The following is a 22825-nucleotide window of genomic DNA, read 5'->3' as shown; positions in this document are numbered from 1 at the left end:
TCAGTAGAATATTTATTTGGTAAAGAGAGCTTGTGCTGTTTAAAGTGAACAACACTGAACATATATCTTAACTATGTGCACGCACACTTGTCCTCGGTAGGACAAGTACAATTGACATGGCACAATCTAATTTATCTACACATTTATCACTTAATCTGTACCACTGGCTCTTATTAAGTTCTTAACCAATCAAAGAGAAAAGGAAAAATGCTAAAGAAAACATACCGACATATCAAAATCAAGAAATGGGTAAAAGACGGCCTAAAGCAGGGTGCAGCTGAAAGAAGTTCCTTTGTTGGTGGCCTTTGTCCTGATCGAATGGCGTGTCAGTTCTGACCACACATATTCAAGATCAGTTAGTTTAAACGCAGAATGGGTTCTGTATGTCAAAGAAGTGAAACTGAAAGGGGGGAAACCCAAATAGACCCGAGAGCTGCGCTGAAACAATGGCATTCCACAGCTTGCCAGGCAGCCCACAAAGGGATGAGCTCAGCCGGAATATCAGATTTCCAAAAACAGAAGGAAGCGGGAGAACCCCTGTTGGCCTTTCAAAGTCAAAAGGTTGATCTAGACATGCCAGCTTCCCGAGGAACTAAAGCTTCTGGCAAAACGCACACACTCCCATACGGCTACGGTCGCACAAGACAATTAAGGCACAGATGAACAGCACGTTACTTCAAGACACTTTAATACTGGTGCATCGAAAATCATATCAAAGAACAAGACATTCAACTTGATCAACAACGGCAAAGCTAAATACAAAAAGTGTAAAATGTCTGTAGGAAAACAAATCAAACACTGATTCTCCAGCAAAAGGAAAGAAAAACAGTTTATTGAACCATAAGAACACTTACAGTGCGGTTTCTGGAACGTTCATGTTCTGCTCAATCACCCAGCCAGGTCTGTATAATGTGTTCTTATAGTACAATGGTCCATGATTTAAGATGCATTAAACTAAACAAGGTTGCACTTACAAAAAATAAATAATAATAAAAAAAATAATACACTTATAAAAATTAAATAAGTCTACATAAACATATCAAAACACAGTTAAAACAATCTGTAAAATATGCACAACCACAATACCAAGCTTATACTGAGCAGATTTCTGTATTGATCTGTAACTCTCCTTATCTTCTGTCGGACCTTGTACACACGAGAGGGATGAAGCCACATAAACTTCCAGATCTGACTCCTCACGCTCAGTGAAGAGTATGCCCCTCTGATGTCTGATGAGACGCATTTTTCCGAGCCATCCCTGACATGTGTTCCTGAGTTCAGGTGTTGAAAACCGTCCCAGAACTCCCAGTGGAGAACCGTGAGGTTGGTTAGTAGTGGGGCCGCATCCCACTGAGCTGATCCGGGCATGGCGGCAACAGGCACAGTGGGTGGCTGCCCCCCAACCCTTCCCCAGGCCTGAGAACTTCCACCCCACACCCAGCTGAGGCACGGCAAGAGGGCAGCACCTGCGGAGAGCGCGCAAAGTTGAGACAGACGTCAGCTACCCCTCATAACCGAAGACTATTCTCATGCGCAGGAACGACAGATATCAACAGATATGAGCGCGGACACCGCATTTTTAAAAAAGGACTGACAGTCGTGCAAATGACTCGGCACTAGCAGCATGAATATTCAAGAAAATGCACATGCATGTGGAACACTGTTTCATACCTACGTGGTGTTTTGAGGAGTAGACAATTTCAGGTCAAAACCATGACTCTACCCGTGACCTGGAAACAAAACAATATGACGTCATTTGATATCATGTGTCCATATAGCTGTAAATTGTTCAAAAAACGTGTCCATAAATCTCTTAAGAAGGACAACAAATTTGTCAGTGCTCTATTTTTGTTGCAGGCAAGATGATAGAGTTTTGCTGGCTGGACATGAACAGGACCTGGTGGCGTCCCTTTTAAATGCACTGAACATTTAAGCCACTGAGTTGTATTTTAATATTGACCATTTCCTGTATCATAGGCATTTATTGGTGATTCATTTGCATAATAGATGTTGCACCATTGGTATTTATTCATATAAATCTCATACAACTGTTGATGCATGATGTTGCCGACTTGCATATCTGACCGTTTTTAAATCTCTGTTTATGGAATAGTGTTCAAATATTCCGCATTAAACCATTTTTTACAAAACAGACCTGCTTAAATTTATTGTACAGAAAGAGAGAAAAGTCTTTTCACTAATGCGACAGAGAGCAACTCACATCAGGGCTGTGGGGCAGACCCCCAGCCCCCCTCCTCCCAGTGCACAAGGCCTGTCTTATGAGATCTGTGACTGCAGGAGGGAGGGCCGCTGTGGGGCCCTGTCTGTCTGCCTGGCTGCTGCTGTCTGGATGGTTGGCTCTGCTGTTTCAGACATGTTGCCCAGATTACAGCAGACGCTGTAACTTGGAGAGGCTGTTTCAGATGCCATTAACTCAGGAGTATAAGAATGAGGGTACTCAATTGGCAAATAAAGTTCTCGCAGAGATAATATTTATTATCTAAATATTTTATGCAGGAATAACTGATGATGAAAAATTGATTGCTGAATTCCCCCATGGGCCATAAAACCTAGACACAGGTCAACAGGTCAAAACATGTCTTTATTCGATTATTTATTATGGAAATTAAAACCCTTGTGGCAGAATTGTGTATATTTTGTAATACTCAGAATGAATGTTGAATTAACATATTATAATAAGTAGAAATATTTTAATAACACTAGTTTGGTTAAAAGTAGTATTTAGTGCTTGCTGCTGATGAAGTCGCTATGATGTTTTATACCAGCTCAGATTTTGTTTATTCTCAAAGCCTCAAAGCTGTCAGAACATCTGACAGTTTATATGTGACATACCTCTCCACAGATTTAGAGAATGTCAAAATATATCCAGATATTTAATGAACCACTTAAACCCTGGCATCGACATTTCTTATAATTAGTGCCGTTGGGCCAATTCAGTGAAGAAAAAAAAAAGATTAATTTTCATCCATTTCTCACCGGAGAAATACATTTTTAAATTGTCTGGGGTGGAAACATTAAGTTTTAAAGCCCACAGGTGACATAAAAATGATTTTATAAATATCAAAAACAGAGGTTAGTCTGTGATGCAAGTCTGCAGAATGAAGATTACAACTTGTGTGTTTGGAAATTGAGGTTCAGACACAGGTCTAAAACAGACATAAACATGAACTGACCACTTTTAAATGACCATTTACTATATGTCCAGTCCATTCTGATTTGGTCATTTGTTTTGGTTGTTTTTCATAAATAAATAATAATAAATATTCATTATATTTTTATAGGTCATATTAAGCCGCATTCGGCTATCTGGACATTTTAACATACAAGTTTATGGTACAGTATTAAATTACGCCACATTTTAGAAGTGGACCTGCGAAAATATATTTTACTGGGAATATACACGTTAAAAGGCTTTTCACTAATACTCCAGACAAAAACCAAGGAAATAATGAATATTCCAAATATTAAAATATACATTCTAATTAAATACATCCCCTATATCGCAAAATGTCCCATACATTCAAGCAAAAACTGAGACTGAACAGACCAAACTGTTATTATGTGACTGAAACGACAACGTATGCATCTTAATAATACCACAATACCAGCAAAGTAAGTAGCCTGGAATGTAGTAGTCCTTGGTATAAACTGTTCAACATCAACCGTCAGAACAAAACATTACTTCATATTCAACTTCCCAGGCCAGAGATGACATTTACCTTGGTTGTTGTCATGTTGATCTTTTGCTGATCCCCAGAATGCAATGCACTTGTCAAACCCAGGGGCCTTTAACTGGGGCTTGATGCCAGGGCCATACCAGGTGGCATGTTGCTCTGCCATGAGGGAGTCAAGGTCAACAGTATTCAGAGATCCCTCGCCTGTGTCTGAGCTACCGTTTGCCAAGGCACAGTCACTATTCTGTGGGATTTGGCAGTCGCCCTTTTTCCCAGTCTTTCCTCCCGGAGACGGGTCCTCCGAGATGCTGAACTGCTGTCTCTGCAGCTGAATCTGTGCCTGCAGAATTTCCAGGGGATGCACCTCACCGACCGCACCCAAACCGCCGAACGATGTCCGTGCCGGTTCGCAAAAGGTCGGACTGGCATCTTCGAGATAATCGACACGTGGAGAAAACGTGTCGGACTTGCCCACACTCTGGATGCCGCTGTCCAGAGAAGCTCTGAGGTCAGGTTTCCCAAAGGCGGTAGAAACCAGAGACGCATCTATGGTTTTGCTTTGGCCCTCAACTCCTACATTGACCATGCTGGGACACTTCGGACTGATGCCAAGACCACTACTACATGGCGGGGAGAAGTTCGCAGGACTCATATGACCACTGTCCCTTCTCCTTTTCCCTCTCCCTCTTCCACTTCCTGTGGGGGCTTTGTCCTCACCCCTAGAGTTCATACTGCTGTCCAGAGAGACAGAGTTAGCTTCCGTTGTCCCTATGTAGCTCGTACCATTTTGACTTGTTGCCGCATTGTTGCTATTCCCAGAAGGCGGCAGTTGGCTATTGTGAGGAACGTTGCAGTGTAAATACTCCCCCCCAGGGCCGTGAACCCCGCTGCAGATGTTGCCATTTATATCCTCTTGCACCTGACCTGGTTTGCGCTTGGCCTCGTTTTGGCTCTTTTTACTGAATGTTACACTGAGATTTGGGGCCCCAAGACTGGCAATCATATTCTGGCAGGCAGTGGACAGGGCAGCCAGGCAGCTCTGTCCAAAAACACTGTCTTTAGAAGCTCCTTTGTTCGAGCTGCCCAAAGAAAAGGCCCCGAGCTTACCGAGTGTCTGGCCAGAGGGCTGCTCCATGGGTGGGGAAAATCTTGTAGGCGAACTGTGGAGACCTGTGGGGGGATGATGAGATGCTGCATGCCGATTTGCCAGACCAGAAAAGTAACTGTGATGTGCCCTCCCCACCGGGGTGGATATTTGCTTCATGGTGCCTTCACCCAGACCTTGCATTTGTTCGTTGCTCATGCCCTTTTCGAGTGAAGAGTGCGCATCATGGGGATGCCCAAATCCCTCTTGAGGAACTTTATTGGACCTCAGTACATTCACAGCAGTGAGTCCTTGTCTGAATAAACCCACGTGTCCATTCTGTATCTGCTCAGCTCCTCCTCTACACTGCTGATGTGGCCCAAGAAACCAAGAGTTTTCCTGAGATGGGTTTCCATGAAGACTCAACTTCTTTTCAGGACTAGGCTGTGGCATGTTCTGCACTTGCCTTCTGAACTCGAGACCAACTGAAGTTGGGTCCCCGTGGTGGCTTAATGGGAGGCTCATTCTCTGCTGCTGGCTCCTTGAGGCCATTTGTTTGATCATTATGGTGGCATTTTGACACCGCTGCTCAGGGCCAGCGGCAAGCAGCTGGGGGCCTGACGAGAACCCATCCATCATCTGAGACGTAAATTCTCCCACAGATCCTGGGAAAATGGAGGGGGATAGGTGGTCATCCACCATGCTGGCGCGATTATTCACGAGGCCACGGCTCTCTCCAACATCAAATCGTGGCCTCTTAAACAAAGTAGAGTGTCCAAAGGGATGTGTCTGCTGTGAAGTCGGGCCAATCATCTGCTGCCTATTTATGCCGGGATTTGCCGTGTCTGGCCTCTGCGCAGGGTAGACCACCTGATGACCGTGAAAGCAGGCGTCACCATTCCGCATGGTGGAATTACTGTAGTCAGAGGTCTGGAACATTGCAGGAAGCCCCGGAGAGCTCTGCTGTTCCACCATACTGTATGGGACGCTGCCGTCTAGTTCTTCACTGAGAGACCTTCTCCTCCTGTTCTCAATCACTTCCAAGTATGCATCCTGTTGAGGTAGCTGCCTGGCAGCTTTGGAGTTGAAGACCATAGGTGCTTGAGATACTCCACTGATGCCCAAGTAGCCACTTCCCCCCAGCTGGTCCCCTCGCCAACAATAACGGAAGTCTGAGGTGGAGTCAGGGACGGGGAACCCTGCCACTTCAAAACTCCCTGGAAGAGGATCACAGGGAAAGCCAAACTCTGTTGGCCTGACGGTGGCCTGTGGAGGCAGTCTGTGGAGTTCTGGATGCCGACCGTCGGGTGAAAGTGGCTGAACGCCATGGAAGGAAGCCGCGCGGTTAGGAGACTGGTCCAGAGGAAGACAAGGGGCCGGCACAGGATGGCTGCTGTTGCAGCGTCCCGAGGGCTGAAAATTAGTCATGGCGAGTAGCCGTTGCTGGGAAAAGCACTCTCCAGCCAGACCTTCGGCGGCACGACCAAAGCCTTGCTGATGGGCTGTACTTCCGCTGCCGTAGCCTGCACGTCCATCGTCCTGCGGGCAAGGTGTGCCGAGCTGACAAGCCCGGGGAAGCAGGTCCTGGGAGGGGCCGAAGGAAGCCTGCTGTGATCCCATGAGATGTCGGCGTGGCTGGAATTCGTAGGTCTCTCCGTTGGCGCCCATCCTGAAAGCCTGTGGAGGAGGGATGCTGATGCTGTTCACGTCCGGCTCCGCAGCAAACGAAGGAGCTCTGACGTGAAGGCAAGGACTATTATAATAGGAGCTCATTTTCTGGCCAGACCTGCATCTCCTTCCACACACAGATGAACACCAGCGTCCAGACGTTCACGCATGCGTAACCACGGCCAGATTTAGGTGGATCTGGTCTGCCATTATCCCCCTTTTATCTTCTTTAAAATTCTACTGTTTTAATCCTGAGTTAAATTAAATTAAAATTGTAATTAAATGTAAATTTTAGGTCATATACTCGTTACTCCGACACATTGAAGCTGATTCCGCGCGCATTGCGTGGGGTAAAACGAAGAATAAAAACTTCGTGACGAGGAGGACATTTCTCGCGATATTCTGCCTTTTTCCACGGTCTCGCACCCACGGGCAACTCGCACAACTCCGGCGTTTAAAAAAAAAAGCCGCAATAAATCCCACTTTCACCGCGCGTTCTCCACACCATTCAAATCCACGAAGAAAAAAAAAAAGAAGAAGAATTTCTCTGCCCTGTGGATCTTCTGGCGCTGCCCGCGTCTCCTCAGCGCCGGTTCACCGCGCCGCTCAGCAACAAGTTGGCGGCGCGTCGCGGCTCCTCCGGCGGCCAGAGGCAGGAGCCGCGGGCGGGACGAGGAGGAGGAGGAGGAAGAGGAGGAGGAGGAGGAGGAGGAGGAGGAGGAGTTTTACTCCTCCTTCACTGTTTTTTCCAACCGATTCGTCGCAGCCATTCGCAGTTGAGACGCAGAGTCCTACATTCACACCCATCAGTCATATATTTGTTTAAAATTATTATATTGTTTTTTTTTTTGGTATTTTCTGGAAATTTGTTTAAACTAAACATGATTCTTCTACTTATTTGTCATACATTATGCTTGTTGCAAATATAACAGAAACCATACATCAATGAGCAGGGCTAATCGAGTGTATTTAATAAAACATTCTCCTAAATTATCATTATCCTACGTTCTGTCCTGCCTGGGGAAAATGCCGTTTGATCGACCTCATTTGCAGAACTCCATCTTCTCCCGAGTCCCGAGACCGTTTGAAAGACGCACAGCGCCACCTACCGGCCGTCCGGCGCACATTCGTGTGGAAGGGGACTCGGGGTTTTTTTCTCCGCAGACAAACAGCCCCGATTTTATCGCCCCAGTCTTCACGAACAAAATTATGATTTTTAGGAGCCCCGTTTTTATGGTTATGACATTTATTAATTTCCAATGGTCCACTTGTGTGCCCATGGCCACTAATAAATGATCCTGAGGAACCATCGAGAGCATCCTGTCTAGCTGCATCACTGTGTGGTTTGGAGCCTGCAATGCGTCCTGCCAAAAAACTCTCCAACGCATAGTCAGAGCAGCTGAGAGAAGCATCGGTGTCCCTCTCCCCTCCCTCCAAGACATCTACAGCCCACGCCCCACCAAGAAAGCCCTCGGCATAGCAGCCGATCCCACCCACCCAATGCAAACCTTCTTCAGCCTGCTGCCATCAGGGAGGAGACTGCGGAACCAGCAGACTGAAGGACAGCTTCACCCATCAGGCTGTCAGGAAGCTCAACTCTCTCCCGGCTCTTCTCCCCAAACTTTCTGAACTCTTAACACACACACACACACACACACACACACACACACAAACTGACCGTGCACCAGTCACTCTGTGCAGCATTGGACTGCCAACTACCTCACTTTGTCACTTTTACACTTACAAGCTCTGTTGCACTACATAGTTCACATTGTTTACGTGGTTTGCACTCTCCACCAAGTGCCCTTATTTGTATATTGTGTTTTTAAAATGGTATACATTTGCTTATCTTTATACCTCTGTATTTAATGTTACTGTTTGTATTTAATGTTACTTGTAAGCACCATGGGTCTGAGAGTAACGCAATTTCAATTCTCTGCATGTTCTGTACAAAAGCTGACTTTGACTTTGACTGTTCTATTCAGGAAAAAACGGCAAATCCCTCAGTCATGGTCATAGAATATAAAATCCAAGTTCACAGATGTAAACCATACAACATGTCAGAAACAATGCTATTAATCTTTATTCAGTGCATTTTATTTCCACTCGAGACGTAAGAGCACCCGTCGCTTCAGGAGAGAAGACACGTGGTGCTGGATGTACAGTACGAGGTGAAACGCAGCTACGTAGGATACGCAAGTAATGCGCTGCTTCATACAGAGAAATCCGCTGCGTCGTCCACACTCGTCCATTCACAGAGGAACAATGGAGAACATTCTTTCTGGTACAAAGTGCCCTGTGGAAGAAGAAATGGGGGTGATGTACGCTTGTGCAGCTACAGCAGGGTTGTGGGGAGGTGATGGAGCTCTGTTCCTAAAACGTTTCCTTGTTCTTGAAGGGGGGGAAGAAAGGAAATAAATAAGTAAATAAACAAAACATTTAAAGCCTAAAAGCAAATATAAACAAGATGCTTTTAATTTATTCTGCCCCCCCCAAAAAAAAAAAAAAAAAAGAGACAAAGCATCCCAGCTGACACCCAATGAAAAGACCGCGAGAGGCCATCATCCCTCCTGGAACACCACTCTGTATGGAAACATGAAACCAGGAGACGGGCTAAAGCCCTGCATACAGATTAAAGGTACATGTGCTCATTCATGATGGGGAAATCTTTAGCTCTGAAATTAAGATTATTATGTGTAAGTATTAAATGCACCAACCACCAACACAAGTCAAAACGGGGTATAAATAGACAACTGAAATGTTCTGTAATGGAACAGAAATATGGTATTAATCGATAGCCCCTGTACAGTGGCATATCCTAAATGCAGCCAGACAAGTGGGCGTTCAATCATTTCCAAAGCAGCGGGGATATATACAGTCATGTGAGAAAATTTGGACACCCTATGAAAGCCTGTATATTTTAAAATATATTTGGATATGGATATTTAATATAAATTTTGATGATATTGAGGGATCCAAATAATAACTATACAACTAAAAATGAAGAAAACACTAGTTATTAGAGGGTAGGGTGTCCTAACTTTCTCCTCCATTTAAAATAAAAAAAAAAATTTTTTTTATGTGTACATTTTTTATTTTATTTTTGTTGTTCTATTGTAATTAAGTCACTTTCTTTTCCAGACATACATAAAATATGATTGGACATTGATATGTGAACATTTCAGTCACCAATACAGTCGAACAATACAGTCTGTATATCATACCGTGTAAGAAAATGTATGTGACAAATAAAATTTGAATTTCCTAATAAAGAGCTGATTATTTAATTGGGTGTCCTAATTTTCTCATATGACTGTGTGTGTGTGTCTGTGTGTGTGTATATATATATATATATATATGTGTGTGTGTGTGTGACATCAGCCCTATAAATAAGCAGCATGCTTTTTTTCCGCATTTACAATCATAATTATTATTTGACCAGCCATTGACATCCCCCTAATGAGGACGTGTTCTTTTTCCGCACAACAACAGCAACACAAGATCAGAAATGAGCACAAACAACTGGAATTTCAAAGACAGAACAAGAACCATGAGGATAAACACTGTTCCTGTGGGGGACACATAACAAATTGTCTATTAGTTTCACTTTCAATATCATGATATAGCAAAAATAATAATTCTCTCAGCCATTTGTTTGTTTGGCAGTCAGTTGTTGTACCTTATTCTGACTCCTTTAATTTAGAGAATGTGAAATGTTCTCAGTAAGCCAATTCTCACTGTAACACCATAACATTCTGATGCCAATATGAATCCCCCAGGTTCCGGACACACACTAACAATGTAGGAAAATGGGCAAAAAGAAATAAATAATTACAGTACACTGCAAGTGGATCTTGCAAATTCGTGTGCAAACTAGGGTTTTGCTTTTTATTTTTCAAGGCATGTTCCAGACGTTACTATGTTGACCAGTTTCGTATATTATTCATTACAGTTCGTAAAAAATATAAACCCAGTCACTGGGGATGCATCTGACTGCATTTCTGTCTGCCCCAAGCCCTCGTGAATTGGGAGGGTTGCATCAGGAAGGGCATCCAATGTAAAACTTTTGCGAAAAGATCATTTCATCCACTGTGGCGACCCCTAACGAGAGAAGCCAAAGTGAGACAATGATGAGTTTTTTAAAAAATATTAATAATTTGTTAAGATCCAAACAGATACACAAATGTGAACACGAAAGAGTCAGAATATTACAACTGATTTACTTACTACATTCATAAATTTGGTTTCATTTATGCAGCGAAAGCTGCACATGTGTAAAAGCTATTAATGACAATAAACCGTCTTGGTGGTGGTGAATGACAAACCCAGGCCAACAGGCCATTTTCATCTAGTGCAAAGTTCTCCTTTTGTATGCAGAACTTTCATTGCTGTCGATAGAACACCTGCAGATAAGCTGAGGTGGGAACAATACTACTAAGTTGAAACTTCCCCTTAAAGTTGCAGGAAACTGGAGCACAGAGCACATGACTGGCCAGCTTCTCTCATGTCGTCGTCATGGTGGCATTCTTGATCCAAATCACTGTTCATGTGCAGCACTGGTGCCTCGAACCTGACCTGTTTTACGAAGCTGAAAGAGAAAGACAAAGGACACTTAATAAAATATTATAATTTAAGTATGAAATTACCAAAATCCGTAGAAACCTGATAGACAATTTATCAAGTTCCATCAGCCACATATTTGAGCTCCTTGCCTTCATTTGTTTCAAACATCTGGGTGTCCTCATACTTGGAAGGACACTGAATGTTTGGGCCACACTTAATAGCTGGTTGCGCAAACAAGCTGAGACAGTAACCATTTATTCAATATGGCACCGCCATATAAGTGAAGTGAAAGTGATTTATGAAGTGTGCTCATCTGCAACTGAGAATAAGATCTAACATGCACACCTCCTTTTCATTTAAATTTGAGATTAAATTTTCCATCATTCACTTGACCACCTGAAGAAGGTACAGTAACACTTAGTCAGCCATGTTTAGTTAAGGCAACAAAACAAATTTGACAAAACACCTTGAATTTCTTTCAATTTTGTGCAACTGGTACAAAAAAAGCAAACTAGCAAAAACAAACAGGCAACAAATAAAAAGAGGACAAAATATTGAATAGAATGAATGAGACTTGGGAGGTGAGTAAATGGCAAGAGCAGTTAGTACAGGTTCACAAAGACCATGCAACAGCACCCAGCTGCACTACTTCCATCATGACTATGAGGAACAGGGCATCCGTGCCAACATATCTGCAGAGAGAGGGACAGTCTGAATGGGACAAAATCAGCAAGAACTCTGCACATTACAAACAGCTACTGCACCTGCAAGCTGCTGGTTGGAATCGGGTGTAATGGGGTAAATGTTTGATCTGTCCCTTAAAGGTAAAGCTTCCTCATGGTGTTAGATAGAAGCAATGCAACTAGGTGAAACAACCAAAAAAAAAGGTGCCAAAGAGAACAAAGTTGAAAAGAGGACAAAACGATGAGATGTGACGAGAAGAGACCATATGTTGCCTAGTCCACCTGGCTCTGCAGAACTTACAGACTTGCTCCACCTGCCTCTGAGCTAAGCAGGGGCTGGGTTACTCTTCTGATGCTGTTGTGCCACGCACAGAGCCCTGTTGGCGCATCTAAATTCAGAGGAGAATCATCAGTGGGGCTGAAATAGAGCCTGAACACAATTTCTTGCTCACCCGAGGAATGACTGGTTATGGTCTACAGGAACAGTAGTAAAAAAGACGTGAATGCAACAAAACCTGCAAACATCTCATTATGGTGTGAGGAAGACCTTCCCTATGAATAGAAAGACACTTTATTGGTATCAGAATAGGGTTTTTCGTGTTCAGAGCTACTACAAACATGCCTTTCTTACAAACAGGGGAAGTTGTCCTGTGCTCACACGACCTCAAAAAAAAAGTAAGTATTTTGGGATATATATATACACATGTTATAAAAACAGTACATAGGAAAAGCAGTCACAGCACTCCATATTCTTAAGTCATTAATAGACAAAAATAAAAGTTCAAATCTTTGGGTTTATTGATAAGTAGTGTAGTCACTAATTAAATATTCAAATGTGGAGCAAAGGAAATATGTTAAAATAAATGTAAGTCAGTCAGTCAATAACATTATGGTCTACAGTTAATACTAACAATTGTTGTACATATAAAAAGTATAACCGGCATACCTCTTCTAATTCCTTCTGTGTCTCATCCTCCATCCGTCGGATGTCCGCCATGGTAAGGTTTATCCAGCCGTCAGTCCAGCAAAACAGCTGGCGGTGGAAGTTAGTGAAGATCCTCTTCTCTTGCTGGATTGGGAATAAAGAAAAGGTTCAAATGGTTGCACTACGCAGCAATACAGCATACGCGAGCAGAACGTGTACCTTGTGGATGAAGTTCTCGATTTTGCTCTGCAGGCCCCACCACTTGAACTTGACTGTGACCAGTTTGTAGGCACACATTCGTGGAACATCTGTTTGGGCAAGAAGCTCTTTCTGAATGAAAGGAAGAACAAAACCACATTATAACAAATACATGGTATTAATATGTGGTTAACCGAAGCAAAGATTAAAGCCTGGTGGAGACAACATGACTTGACAAATCACTCATTGGAGGCAAACTGGCAATTGCAAATCACTATGACAGAAAAGGGGCTTTGTAGAAGAGACATGAATGTCAACCCTGCTTCATCAGAGGGTTGAATCATTTCACTTCTCACGTAATATTTTCCATGAGGTGGTTTTGGAGACCAGAAGGGGGTAATGTAGTAATGTTGTGTAGTGTAGCATCCAATGACTTTCAAAGTTGCCCATTCTGAATTTTTGTGTCTTTTTAGATGTTTTAAAAGATGTAACCTACTTTGAACAGTCAAATCCATCAATATAGTTATTCCTTTCAGATGACAGTGATATAGTAATGCAACATGCCTTCCACTCTGGGCCCAAAGGGCCTCTGCCCGTCTTTTCGGAGTGAAAAAGTGCTGGGTCCTCTTCTGGCTTGTAGTCCTGAAGGCACAAAGCAAAGACAGTTAAGGTGGACAGATCAAAGTAAAATGAAGATAATATACTGAAAACGAAGTATCAGCACTTAGGAGACTTTGAAACGTTGCACTAAACCTCTCTGCTTTCTAAGCATATTGCTGGGTTTATAATGTGCATAAGTTGGGCTCAATCAGGCTTAAACGACTTTCTGACTGAACAGAGCCCATGTGGCGCAATCGCGCCGCTTGAGCACCACACCCCATACTATCCCAGTCAACTAAAGTAAACTCATCTTTACTTTCTTCAGCTTGCAAGAAGGAAAGACAAATCAATAATTACATAAGCTGCCGTGCGCTCTCTATATATAAATACAGGGACACTGCCACTGCCGATCTAAGAGCAGAATACCTTGAACAGATGTCCCGCAGGATTTGCCCAGCCTCAGGGCTCAACCAATTAAGTAATTAGCAGCATAAGGGAAGACAAAGCATATAGACACTCTACAGCCCTTCAAAGGAGCTGGGGACCAGTTGTAGCTTTTCAGCTGGTCTGTAATGGCACAACATCAAAATCCAGGAGAAAGTGAAGATGTGCCCTAAACGGTCGCTCCATGGGAACCTCTAGATTTGTATTAGTACAGAGTCTACCTGCTGATAAGATCCAGCCATAACCCCAAGGCTGCCAAACTGCATCAATCACCTTTTAAAGAACATGGCAAGCACACAGGATTACGGTCAGGCTGACAGCGAAGACGTGCCACAAACCGTGAGTTCAATAAGCACAGCTGCGCCTCCTGCTACCATCACATAATCCCACCCATTCACCTTCTAAATCACCTCAATCTCAAATCCCCATTTCTTGCTCCACAGGTGATGAAGAGCCTTGCTGGTACACTTTGCATAAATAATGGAAGCTTAAGGATGAGATTAGTTGTGTCCTCAGCACACATCTTTACCTACATTAGTGTGGGCTGGAAGGATGGGAACCCTTCTGATCTCAAGGGACTCATTAATTGAGTTTAACAGATCTATTATGAGGGAAGGAAAAAAAAAAAAAAAAAAAAGCAAATGTGATCTCTGTATTTAACCCATCCACTGATGAAGCAGCAGGCAGCCATGAAAGGCGCCTGGGGAGCAGTGTGTGGGGACGATACTTTGCTCATTTTTTTACCTGCTAGGCCAACCGCTGATGAACTTGGATACTGGGCATGATGTCATTCAACGCATGGAGGTTGTTCGCCCAATTCAGATTAAAACTACCTGTCCTTTAATGTCTCACACAAATGAATCAGCAGCAGATGGGAACGGCATGGATCAGAACATCCAAAATGGTCTTTCTCTGTTGCTTCTCAGCACTGTGTAAAGTTTCGGCAGATCAACCTAGACGCTCTTACTTTTTGCTCACCACATGTCTCAGTCTATGACTGCCCTTCTTTGGACCACTTTTGGTGATTACCAGGAACACAACCAGATGCACTCCATGTTGTCGACATCACAATTTGTCAACCTTATTTCCATTTCTAACACAAGAAATGACTGCTTCAGTTTACATGTGTGGTTGCTTAGCGACAGTCTGCTAAGTAGAAGTAATCAGACAAACAGATGACAAAGGATCACATTTACTTACACTAGGTTCAACTTGTGATTTATCTGCTATGTCAATTGGAACAACTTCTACTGTCTGCCATGTTTCTTGGTCTAGTTCATGTACCTGTTAAAGAAGGCAGAGAGGTTAAATTAGCAATATATCATCACAACATTGTCATGTTTCGATGTTGTGTGTTATTTTAAATGTCTTTTCGCACTCTGTGATTCCCCAAAGTTTTGCAATCTTGTCTTTATATGTACTTGTATATGGTGAGATAATAATAACAAATAATAATAAAAAAAAGTCACTTTTGTAATGGTTGTACAAAAAAAAAATTTAATTAAAGAGGTGAACCTGTAGCCCCAAAAAACATATGAATAAAATGAATAGACATTTCAGAAGTTGGACATTTCTGCATTGTGTCTCATTACTTAATTGATCTTGATTGCTACGTGAAATTTTTGGATGTGTAATGAACACAGTATAAGTAAAAGTTTAACTTTCTGAACTAAAGGAAACTGCCTCCTTCACAATGTGTTAATAGTATGGGTGTACTCACATTTTCTATTGATCCCGTATCTGGTTTATGCCAAGTCTCGATTTTAATAAAGAAGTCATCTTTCATATACTCATTCTAAAAATGGAGGGAAAACATAATGTATGGACAGCAAAAACAAACTCATTTTAAACAGAAGCATGCCTATAAACTCGAAATATTTTTACATATTAAAGCTTGTGAGTGATTAGACCACAAATGACACTAACTGAAGAGTGGATTCAAAACATGCATTTTAACATGCAAACATCAATGCCAGTAGGGGAATGAAATATAAATAATAATAATAATACACAAAGTGATATCACGTCTCATATCCTTTTATATAAATAGGATGTAGAAAGTAAATGATTACATGTTCCATTTTTTAATGAAAACATTGTTTCCGTTCGGGCAGCGTTCACTTACATTCATTAGAAATCTAGAATTAACGTGCTGAAAATCAATCTGCATGTCTGTGGTCTCAAGATGACTATAACAGAGCATGTGAGAGCTGGCAATCATGCCTAAGTTTATTAAATCATCCATCCAGCTCAGCACTATGCAGGGAAGGTTTTCTCTCGGGCAACTTTAGAGTATGACTGGCTTCTTCAAACAACTAATTAAGCTCTCTAGACAAGAACAAATGGCACTGAAGCTGAGGGAAACAGCTTTTCTTCCTGAGATACGTAAAATTCATGATCAGATACATTTTGGATTGTCTTGACTTCAAATGCAGTCATATCCTCATTATTCTCAAAAGAAAAGAAAACTCACATGCTGTATTTGTGAAACTGACCATTAAGTTACCTAGTAGTATTTCAGTAGTTATGGATATTTAAGGAGTCTCAGTTTCAAAATACTCACCGTCACAACTGAAGCAAAATGAAGTAAGCATGCATGGAAGGGAAAAAAAAAATTTACTTATTGACTGACATATTCTGACTGCTTATTCTGTCATCTGCTGAAAATAATCATAGTTAACAATGACTCTCTTCTCTACATCCAAACACATGAGATGAAGCTTATATAACTTCTAATGGCCTTGAACAATGAAGAAAACAGATAGTCATGCATTACTTAAAAAACAAATGTTGCTGGCATGCAACAAAAAAAACTGCATTAATATACTCTGATGCTGGGCAGAGGGATCACAGGCCCGCCACATTGTACATCTGCAGTTCGCATTAGATCATGAAAGAAGCATTAACTGAACACTGACTACAGGGGCGACAACAGACAGAAATGATGACCCATTGTCTTACTTTAAAGAATTGAATGATCTTGTCATCTTGATCTTGCTGTTACAGCATAGCACCATTCAGACCCCTTTTCCATCAAGATTATGAGGGACACTTTTGAATCTTAAACCAGGAAGATATTGTGACCATTTATAAAGCTAGCATAGTGCAGAGTCTATCAGTTTTCAGAAGGACTAGCAGCATGAGAACTTGACAGAGCCAGTGTTTTAGCTGGATGGACTGATATAACCCCAGCCAGCCTGAACTGGAACTGGAAACATCTGTATTTTTTAATCGCTTTCAAATAAACAGAGAAAATTCTATTATACTAAATAATACTACCATGGTTTATTCAGTTCATTCTCTATGGTGGCTAACTAGCCTCTGGGGGCATTTAGTTAGTATTGGTGGAAAGGGGGTCCCACTGTATAACGTTCTCTTAATTCCTTAATTTTTCTGTGGCAGGGTCACTGCATGACCTCAGATCAGAGACTCACAAGCCTTCAGATGTGAGAACCTAGCGTGATGCACAGCAGGTATCCCACATTAACGTATGTCAATTATCTCTAATAGGTAGTGAATACGTGTGAATTGTGTGACAAGGTCATGCTGCGCATTTGTGGTGGACTCACTGGTGCGGCAGTACGGGTAGGCATTCCAGGCCTTTTCATGGAACACCAAAGCCCCCTCTGGTGCAATCATCTTCACAAATCCTGGCACTTTACTGAAACACAGGAAAATCATCTTAATGCACTGAAGATATCCTTTTTTTTGTATGGGCAGAAAATTCAGTATTTTGCATACTTGTGTAGGAGTATAAATGAGCCCTGACCTTTTCAAATGGTATATTTTGTGTGTGTACTGGCCCTTCTCTCCATCCTTCTCGTATGGCTCGTTCGTCAGCACCTCTATGCCCTCTCCGCCACCCGTCTCATTTTTGCTGGCTTCAGCCACAGAGTATAGCTGACCCACTTGGTACTGGTTTGGAGAAATGACGGTCAACACATAAGAGCGTGTTGGTGTTTGACATTTAGTTTCTCAAATAGTGGGTTGTGACTCCAATGAACATGTTTTTTTTCTTTGCCGCAAGGAGTAGGGATTTTTGTGCCGAACAATAGCACGCAGGGTATATGAAGTGCAGTGAATAAACCGGCGGATCCGAGAGAGGCAGAGAATAAGACAAAAATAAGTCAGTCAAAAATTAGACGAGTAAATATGTCTAAGCATATCTAGCACTTGGCTTCATTGTGACTGCGGTAGAAGTCCATCCAGGGGGCGCTGTTTTATGTGTCTGTAGCTTTAAATGCAAATGAGGAGGAGAGCAGCCTATAGAAGTCGAGGGGCATTCGCGGAAATAACATCATCAACAACATTCACAAACCACAATGTTTGGAGCAGACAGGAAGTCGTGTAGGCGCTTATCAAGAAAAAATAAAAGTAACCCACGGGCACCCACGGGAAAAAACAAAAACATTTTAATATAAAACTAACAAGACCAACTGAAATCACCTGCATAGCAAAGCCTATTAAGAAGTAGTAGTAATAATAATATTGACACATAACTGTCCTACGAGGCCACTGTGAAGTCCTAAAGCACAGATTAGTGAACTCCTGAGCCCTGGAGACGACGCCAATACATCAGAGGGGGAATGCGCTAAGTCACATTAATCCTATTTCCTTAACATGCACAACCCTATCCAGACAGCCGGGTTAAACCTGGAGCCTGTCTTCATATGAACTACACCAGGGGCGAACGGTATAAAACAGTGAATACGGAACAGAGTTTACAACAAAGTGACTTTTTACTCACCTCTTCCACAGAGCATGGTATGACCACACGGCTAGAGGGAGAGACAAATATCACAGGTTAGAAATACAATTGAGACGACAAAGAACTCAGATTATATTAGAGGTATACCTAATTAACAAGAAATTACGAGAGCCTTCCATCAAGACCCACAATAATTTTGGGGCTCTGAGGGTCGGCAAGAACTATGAGAAACATGCTCGCTCGCTCCCTCTCTCTTTCACACCATTTACGAAGTGTGATGGATGGAAGGACAGCACAGATTTCCCAGCATCAGGCAGCATCAGCTCGCAACCCTCCACCTCTACTGCATCCCTGTCTCTGGCTGGGTGTGAAATGGCTGACCTCAGTCTCTAACGAAAAATAAAAAAAACATAAAAAAACTAACTTGCTTCGTTAAAGTAACTTCATATTTTTTTGTTAAGTACATAACTCCACATGTGTTAATTCATAGTTTTGATGCCTTCAGTGAGAATCTACCAACGTTAATGGTCATGAAAATAAAGAACTTTTGGTCTGTTCTGGTGAGAATCTCGGAACAGAGAGGATGAGGAGGAGGAGGAGGAGGAACCCTGAAGCCCAGGCGGCGCTGTTCCGATGAGGACGCTGGATCACCATTGATTCCTGCCCGTCACTGACGAATCGGCATCGGTCGGGAGACGCACAGAACTAAGCCTGACCGCACAAGGGCCACGGCAGGCACAAACAGGGGCAAACGACGTCTAAAAATACCGTCGCCTAACGGGACTGCGCTGCATATAATTAGCTTAGTCGTCGGTCGGGCCGCACGTCCATCGCAGCAGGTATTACAGCGAGGCCAAATATCCGAGTTCCAGAAAACTCTCACTGCGGAACTCGGCGTTCCAAACGTTGTCACTCAATTCAGTTCATTCGAACCCAGGGGGGGGGGGGGACAAACTGCATAAGAACCCGGCGTCAGAATAACAGTCAGGTGGGAGCGGGAATTTAACAGAGTAAATATTCCAGTTGGGCAGCGAGGAACAACGAATAAGCGCACACGACGCGAGGCACTTTCGTGGATAATCTGTCACTCGCGGAACCGGGAGGCTTAGCCAGGTAGAGCGCGGCGCCCTCCTCCTCACAAGTTCCACGGCAGCGCCGCGGCCCCGCTCCCCGGCTCGGGCGGGACCTGAGCCGGGCAGGGACGGGACGAGGAGCCGCCCTGGTCGCCTCGTAACCAGAGGCCGCGCGTCGCAAATACGAGGCAAGTATCCAAGTTAGACCAATGCAGTTAGCTTAGCATAGGTACTAGGCCGGTCTCATTCCCCTTCACAGCCGAAACAGTCGCGCTTAAGTGCGTTCGGACGATCGAAGGCAACGAAGACGCAAGACATGTAACCGGAGACACAAACTTCAGCAGAAATTTCATAAGCTGTCACTTAAAAAAAAAAAAAAAACCCCAGAACGGAGTATTATTTAAAGCACTCCTACTCACTATTCCTTGATAAGCACCATCTTCTCTTCCCTGGGCTGCGGCTGCGCGAAGACGGTGACGTCGTGCCAATGTGGCGCTCAAGGGGCGTGGCATCTCCGTGGGGCGTGGTCTAACCGCAGAACCCTACCATACCTTTACCTCAGGGACCTCCTGATCCATGATGCTTTCTGATTTGCAAAGTTGACAAATTGCTTTACAATATCATTTCGGCATCGGGGTATTGGGTCAAGGAGGAGGTTCTTTTTAATAAAAATAAAAAAACAACTATTACTGTTATTACAGAAGACCACATATTTTGAGCATGCAATTAACCGAATGAAACTCAAAGTAATGTAACCATGTTGCTATTGTTATATTGTTTATTCTCTGAAATTAGGAGCTTTTCAAAAGTGGTGTGAACATAAATATGGGACAGAAACGAAAGCGCAAAATTCATGTATTTTTTATTGAGACCATTTTACTGTGAATCAACCATGATATGTCTTTTAATGACTCCACATTTGCAAAATGTGTATGTTAAAATGACAATAAAACACTGAATAGGAAGAGGACCCATGCTTTCATACAGACACTCGGTTTAAACAGAAACAAATACAAGTGCCTATTCACAATTTCAATAAAAATATGAAAATGTTTTCTTTTTCCTGTGCATGGTTTGCTTGTTTTTTTTTTTTTTTATATAAAATGTATAATACTGATTGCAAAACAGTTGATTTAATTTACAAAACAAATAACTGTAATAACAATTACAATCCATAATAATAACAATAATTAATATTATATTAAAATGAACCAATATCAAACTGAAATAAACCCAAGCTGCATTGTCGTCACTTACACAAAACAGCAAGTTTTCTTTTATTTCTATAATATACCTTTCTGGTATAATCTTTTTTTACTTGCTCAGTGTCCATTCGTAGATACGCATGTGTTTTAATCAGTTTTTACAGTGTTGGTGAGGGAGAAAAGATGTACTTCAGTCAGTCCAAAACCACAGACATGTTGTAGCCCTTAATGAGGACACAGCTCATCCTGCCTTCCTTTACTTTTGTCCAGATGAATAACCATCTCAAGTCAAAGAGCCCACTAGCATTTGGATGAGGGGAAAAACCTGCCAGGTGACAGGAACTTATACCCATTGCCAGTAGGCAGTCTGAGAGGGTGCGAACCAGGACTACTGCCAGTGGAGGCAGGAGGTGAGGGAGTCACTCTTTTAGGGTCGAGCTTGTGGTGGCCATTGGGCGGGTTTTTAGTACTGTGTTCCAGGTCGTGAACAGCCTGGTCTTGGCTTGTCCTGCTATGGCAAGGAGAGAGGTTTAGGAGGCCAAGAACATCCCTTTGGGCAGCGCTCATCTTGGCCTTACCACCATGGAAAGCCCGCATGGGACCCAACTGTGGATGCTGAGCTGTGCTGGCCCAGAAAGTCTTCAGATTGTGGATGGCCTGCACCTTCTCATCTATGGCTGCCAGTTTGAGTCGGTCAATGTCTGGGGCGTCAGCTGGGCTGGAGCGTGTGGAGCCTGTTGAAGAGTAAGATAGAGCCGGTGAGGGGGCGCTGCCGGCATGAGACTGGTGGCCTGAGCTTGGTGAAATGTTACTGGGGGACCTGGAGATGTGTCCGCTGTATGGGGAACTGGGGTACTTCAGTTTGAACTGGGAATGGCTGTCCAGGGTCGGTGAAGGCTGGCTGCCCTCCTTCAGGGACGCCTCTGAGGTGGCTGGACTGTTGTAGCCAGAACTTATCTTCTGCAGGGATGATGTTCGGGATGGGGGTTTGGGCCGGCAGGGTAGCGGGGAGGACTGGGCCTTCACACTGGACCTGCTATTTGGCCGACTGAAGGCGCTGGTCTCGGAAGACCGGAAACCTGACTCCCCGGTTGGAGTGGGTGCTTCCCCTGCACCCGCCCCTTCACTGCCACTGCTGTGTCCTGTAGACCTCTGTAGAGTCTCCACTGCCCTCATATGGCTCTGCGTCTCTTCCAGAATCTTCTGGGCCAGCTCTTGTGGGTCCAGAGGGACTCCGGGGGTCCGTTCCTCCTGCGATTTTACAGTGCTGTCCGTCTCTGTGCTGGACTGGTCCGATTCTCCTGTGTCTGAGCTGCTCACTTTGCCCACCTTCTGGAATGATGAGTTAGGGCTGGGCACCAGGCTGGATTTCACTGGGGATGTTGGTGTGCTCACGCTCCCCCGAGATGAAACCGATGCACCGTAGTTCTTGGCTGCTGCTCCCCTGCCACCACCTCCACGCTGTTGCCGGTGTCCTGCCGGCCGGGGGAGAGTGTCACAGTGGCTGCCAAGTGGCTCGCTGCTGATGATGGAGAAGCCCTCATACTCTTCATCATCCTGGCCTCCTGCAGCTCCATGAGGTGAAGAGCGGCTGCGTGGGACTGTCGTGTGTCTGGTGGCTGCAAAGACCCCAAGGCCACCACGATGGCATTCCAGATCGTGCCGGTGGCTCAGGAAGTCACTGCCACCATCTGGTCGTGACAGGAAGCTCATGGATGAAGCTATTGAACTCAAACTGTAGACAGAAATGGCGTCAGAGGCCAGGCTGTCGGGACATGGTGGGGAGAAGGGAGGGTTGGTGTAGCCCAGTGGCATTTGGTGGGAGACGGACTGGGCTGAGGCCAGAGACTCCAGCGATGAAGAGCTATCCAGGCTGAGACGCTTCGGCAGCTCAGTAGAGTCTGGTAAAAAGTGAGGTACGAGAATAATGGCACATTTGTGAAATTCCGTACAGGGGCAGTCATTTGAAGACAAATGGC

General features: G+C 43.7%; 3 protein-coding genes across 11 annotated transcripts in view; all 3 read right to left on the bottom strand.

Moving 5' to 3' along the window:
• Window positions 1–671: 671 nt before the first annotated feature.
• Window positions 672–7093, bottom strand: mn1a (meningioma 1a). Of its 2 annotated transcripts, none has more exons than XM_028973309.1 (3): window positions 3741–7093; window positions 1672–1730; window positions 672–1466 (listed from the first exon to the last, which is right to left on the bottom strand). In XM_028973309.1, exons 1-2 carry the CDS (start codon window positions 6550–6552, stop codon window positions 1720–1722), a joined length of 2823 nt encoding a protein of 940 aa, XP_028829142.1. In that variant the 5' UTR covers window positions 6553–7093; the 3' UTR covers window positions 672–1466; window positions 1672–1719. The 2 variants fall into 2 exon arrangements, with proteins under 2 accessions (XP_028829142.1, XP_028829143.1); XM_028973310.1 differs by having other exon boundaries at window positions 1676–1730.
• Window positions 7094–10308: 3215 nt separating this feature from the next.
• pitpnb (phosphatidylinositol transfer protein, beta) lies at window positions 10309–20137 on the bottom strand. Of its 4 annotated transcripts, none has more exons than XM_028971092.1 (12): window positions 20061–20137; window positions 18608–18638; window positions 17630–17775; window positions 17430–17521; window positions 16424–16431; window positions 15581–15655; window positions 15061–15144; window positions 13381–13458; window positions 12838–12948; window positions 12640–12762; window positions 11995–12082; window positions 10309–11035 (listed from the first exon to the last, which is right to left on the bottom strand). In XM_028971092.1, exons 1-11 carry the CDS (start codon window positions 20078–20080, stop codon window positions 12035–12037), a joined length of 816 nt encoding a protein of 271 aa, XP_028826925.1. In that variant the 5' UTR covers window positions 20081–20137; the 3' UTR covers window positions 10309–11035; window positions 11995–12034. The 4 variants fall into 4 exon arrangements, with proteins under 4 accessions (XP_028826925.1, XP_028826923.1, XP_028826924.1 ...); XM_028971090.1 differs by lacking the exon at window positions 20061–20137 and adding an exon at window positions 18716–18794; XM_028971091.1 differs by lacking the exon at window positions 11995–12082.
• A 349-nt stretch (window positions 20138–20486) lies between these two features.
• The window catches only part of ttc28 (tetratricopeptide repeat domain 28), a 144549-nt gene continuing 142210 nt past the window's right edge, over window positions 20487–22825 (bottom strand). For all 5 annotated transcript variants that reach the window (XM_028971084.1, XM_028971083.1, XM_028971085.1 and 2 more), the window contains one exon: window positions 20487–22747. In XM_028971084.1, coding sequence (XP_028826917.1) covers window positions 21147–22747 — 1601 coding nt within the window. In that variant the 3' untranslated portion in view covers window positions 20487–21146. The remainder of the gene's footprint in view (window positions 22748–22825) is intronic.

Source organism: Denticeps clupeoides, chromosome 3 (genome assembly GCF_900700375.1).
Source record: "Denticeps clupeoides chromosome 3, fDenClu1.1, whole genome shotgun sequence".
Classification (NCBI taxonomy): domain Eukaryota; kingdom Metazoa; phylum Chordata; class Actinopteri; order Clupeiformes; family Denticipitidae; genus Denticeps; species Denticeps clupeoides.
This window is presented reverse-complemented; position numbering and strand designations above follow the sequence as displayed.